Source organism: Triticum aestivum, chromosome 7D (genome assembly GCF_018294505.1).
Source record: "Triticum aestivum cultivar Chinese Spring chromosome 7D, IWGSC CS RefSeq v2.1, whole genome shotgun sequence".
Classification (NCBI taxonomy): domain Eukaryota; kingdom Viridiplantae; phylum Streptophyta; class Magnoliopsida; order Poales; family Poaceae; genus Triticum; species Triticum aestivum.
The window spans coordinates 176,260,314-176,263,648 of record NC_057814.1 but is presented as its reverse complement, the minus strand read 5'-3'; the positions used below and the strand labels follow the sequence as shown (position 1 = coordinate 176,263,648).

General features: G+C 41.3%; 1 protein-coding gene across 1 annotated transcript; it reads right to left on the bottom strand.

Annotated features, from left to right (window-relative positions):
* Positions 1-617: 617 nt before the first annotated feature.
* On the bottom strand, positions 618-2,990 carry LOC123171018 (uncharacterized). The gene is made up of 3 exons (XM_044588695.1): positions 2,721-2,990; positions 1,574-1,654; positions 618-1,015 (listed from the first exon to the last, which is right to left on the bottom strand). Exons 1-3 carry the CDS (start codon positions 2,988-2,990, stop codon positions 755-757), a joined length of 612 nt encoding a protein of 203 aa, XP_044444630.1. The 3' UTR covers positions 618-754.
* Positions 2,991-3,335: the final 345 nt, after the last annotated feature.

Genomic DNA, 3,335 nt, shown 5'->3' with positions numbered 1-3,335 from the left:
AAGTTTCAATCACGCTAACTTATGAACATTGACAAAAAAGATTTTCATCATTTTCTAATTTTAAAAACATATTTGAAATGGAATATTCAATCATGCTCACTTATGAACATTGACAAAAAAGGATTTTCAACATTTTCTCATTTTAAAAATATATTTGAAATGGAATATTCAATCATGCTCACTTATGAACATTGACAAAAAAGGATTTTCAACATTTTCCAATTTTTATAATATATTTGAAATGGAATATTCAATCATGCTAACTTAAGAACATTGACAAAAAATGATTTTCAACATTTTCTAAATTTAATAATATATTTGTAATGGAAGATTCGATCATGCTAACTTATGAAAACCTCAAGTCAATGTTTTTTACTGTCTATCCTATGTAGATAAGGCTTGTTCTTTGCACACACCATTACCAAGCACATGCCCACTGTATGCAGCATGTCTCATCAGTCAAGCAACATTGAAGCACCTACTGTGATCATTGCAGCATCAGAATATAAACACTGCAGCAAAGCATAGCTGACCTGCATCTAGACAGTTGATATACTTCAGAGACATACTAGATTAATTAACTCTCTGCCATACTTAAGAGTCTGCCATACTACTTAAGAGTCTGCCATACTACTTAACAGTTCACAAACACTTCCACCTTCCAGATTCACAGTTCACAACCATACTAGCGCAAAAGTTAAACATCATCAACTATATTGATGATGAGTACCACTACCAGCTTCACAGAGGGTGACTAGATGGGACCCATAGCCTTTAGGAGGGCTGCATGCTCTGCCCTGATCTTCACGTCATTCCCACTCGTCGCTACACCGCGTGCATGGGACATAAGGTGCTCATACCGCCCATCCTTGGGAATTGGCTTAGTGGTGCAGTATGGGCACCTGAACTTGCCCCACTTGTAGTACGCCGCCTTCCCCTTCTCCCTAATCTTGTTGGCTTCATGCTCAATGAAGGACTTGTGGTTCCACTCTTCCACCTCATCTCCAGAGTTGTACTGCACATACAAATGATTTGCATAAATACATACTTACCATTTAGAGTAATGTAATTAACAAACATCAAATAATTGCCATTTACTTGCCCGTTAATGAACAAACAAACATAATAGCCCATTTACAGCTAATTAATGCACAAACACCAGAATAGTTGCATTTAGAAGAATTTAATGGACAAACAACAGAATAGTTCCATTTATATGCATTCATATATGGTTTCATGAAAAAACATCACACATATCCCATTTACAGCTAATTAATGCACAAACAACACAACTTTGAGAGGAATTAATTGAAAGTAAACAAAACTTTCCATTTTAGAATAATTCAATGGACAAACAACACAATATTTCCATTTATGTGCATTCAGATATGGTTTCATGATCAAAGACCACAGATATGCCATTTAGAGCTAATTAATGACCAAACAACACAACTTTATGATATGAATGAATAAACTATATAACATTCCAATTTAGAGGCATTCATATAGGGCATCATCAACAAACAACATCTCAGACAGATTAATAAACAGACCAAAAACAACTTGGGGTTACCTCCTCGTCGTCGTCAGAATCAGACGGGTCGTCGAACCCAGCGATGTCCGGCTTCCTCTTGTTGCCAGCAGCTTCCTCATTCTGCAATAGAAGTAATTAATTCAATTATACTACTAACTACATATAACATAGTATGCAAAGGTCAAGCAATCTGCAATGTGCTTCTAATAACCTAAAATGTTACTTTGACCTCAAATTATCCAAAGGTCAAGCATTCTACAATGATAGCTTGGTCAAACTAAAATTTTAGATCATGCTGATTGTGGTCCTTCAAACTATAATGCCAGACTGGGCACCAACAATAATTTTGTGAGTGCTCAGGTCTGCCAATTAATGGAAGTAGTACATTGGTTGACAACAAGTAATTGCATTTACTTCATCTGGCTCATGTAATGTACATAGTGGTGCATCAGCTGCCCTATAATCTGAACCTTATATTGGATAGTATATTGTAATGCCATGAGCTTCAGGAAAGGAAATCTTAGTGCAATTTTTGGTGCTAGGTGTGAAACTATTTCATATGACATTCATTCATGGAGTTATGCAACATAAATTTAATATGACCTGGTCATCTGGCATAGTTGCATGTCTAGCAAATCTACTTATGGTTTACTTTATAAGTACAGCAATCCTACAGATCAAAAATAAAACCTTACAATTTTAGTTTATGGATAATGAAGTGAAGCTCCTAACTATTTTGAAATTGCGCACTAGTTAAACATACTGTGTTCATTTCAACAATTAACTGATACACTTCTGTCACACAAAGTAGGATTTAAACCTCATTTCTACAATATCAACTTTAATAGACACACTGGGTGGCTGCTCAGCCCCTGCCGTGGCCCACTGAGGGAATATGCACAACAAATCTAACAAAATATACAGCACAGAACAGAATCTGAGCACATGCGGCAATCCAGATTCTAATATAAATAACCTAACTCTCATTATGATGTCTCTAGCATTCAAGCACGAATTAACTAGAAAAAACCCTAACTCTGAAATTGGGTTCGCCATTCAATCAAATAACCCTAACAAGTAGAAGGGGGTGCCGCAATCAATTACAAATCTACTATAAAAAACCCCATCTACTAAATCTTCTGCTAATCTACTACAAGTATGAAAGAAGGGGAACGAGAAGCATTACCACATCCACCACCTGCTTGTCGCTCGCCTCCGCACCTACATCCAGTGCGCCGCCAGACGCCGTCACCACCAGGTCTGCCACGACGGAGTCCGAGCCCACCACCCCCTGCGCCACCAGATCCGCTGCCGCAGGGACCGATCCAGCGACTGCGGATGCAGCATCTCCCGCACCGCCGACGGCGGCCACTTCTTGGACGGCATCTGCCGCGGTCTCCGCGCTCTCGACCACATCTCCGTGCGCAGCGACGGCAACGCCACAACCTTGCTCCATCGAAGCCTGAGAGAACCCGCTGGAGAGAGGGAGGCGGTGGGGTTGAGCGAGTAGGTGAGGTGGCGGGGCGATGGAGACGAGGGGGAGACGATGCGCCAAGGAGGGAGGAGGGAGTGAGCCGATTTGGGGGGAAATGGTGGGCGGATGCGGCCGATGGTGGTTCCCCTCCCTTCTTATAGGATGGGACGTTTTTGGAATTTTTCGTGCGTGGCGTGGCGCGTGGCTAGCCCACGACCGCCGCACGTGACAACGGGCACGTGACAAGGGAAACCGAAACGCCCACGTATAATACGTGTATACCCTCAGCGTACAAAAGTAATCGGGCCGGTGCGGGCTCGTACCGGG

Coding starts and splice junctions, on each gene's coding strand:
- LOC123171018 (XM_044588695.1), bottom strand. CDS start 2,990: ATGGAGCAAGGTTGTGGCGTTGCCGTCGCTGCGCACGGAGATGTGGTC. Junction 1,655..2,720: donor ACAAGCAGGTGGTGGATGTG/GTAATGCTTCTC, acceptor CTTCTATTGCAG/AATGAGGAAGCTGCTGGCAA. Junction 1,016..1,573: donor ATTCTGACGACGACGAGGAG/GTAACCCCAAGT, acceptor TTGTATGTGCAG/TACAACTCTGGAGATGAGGT.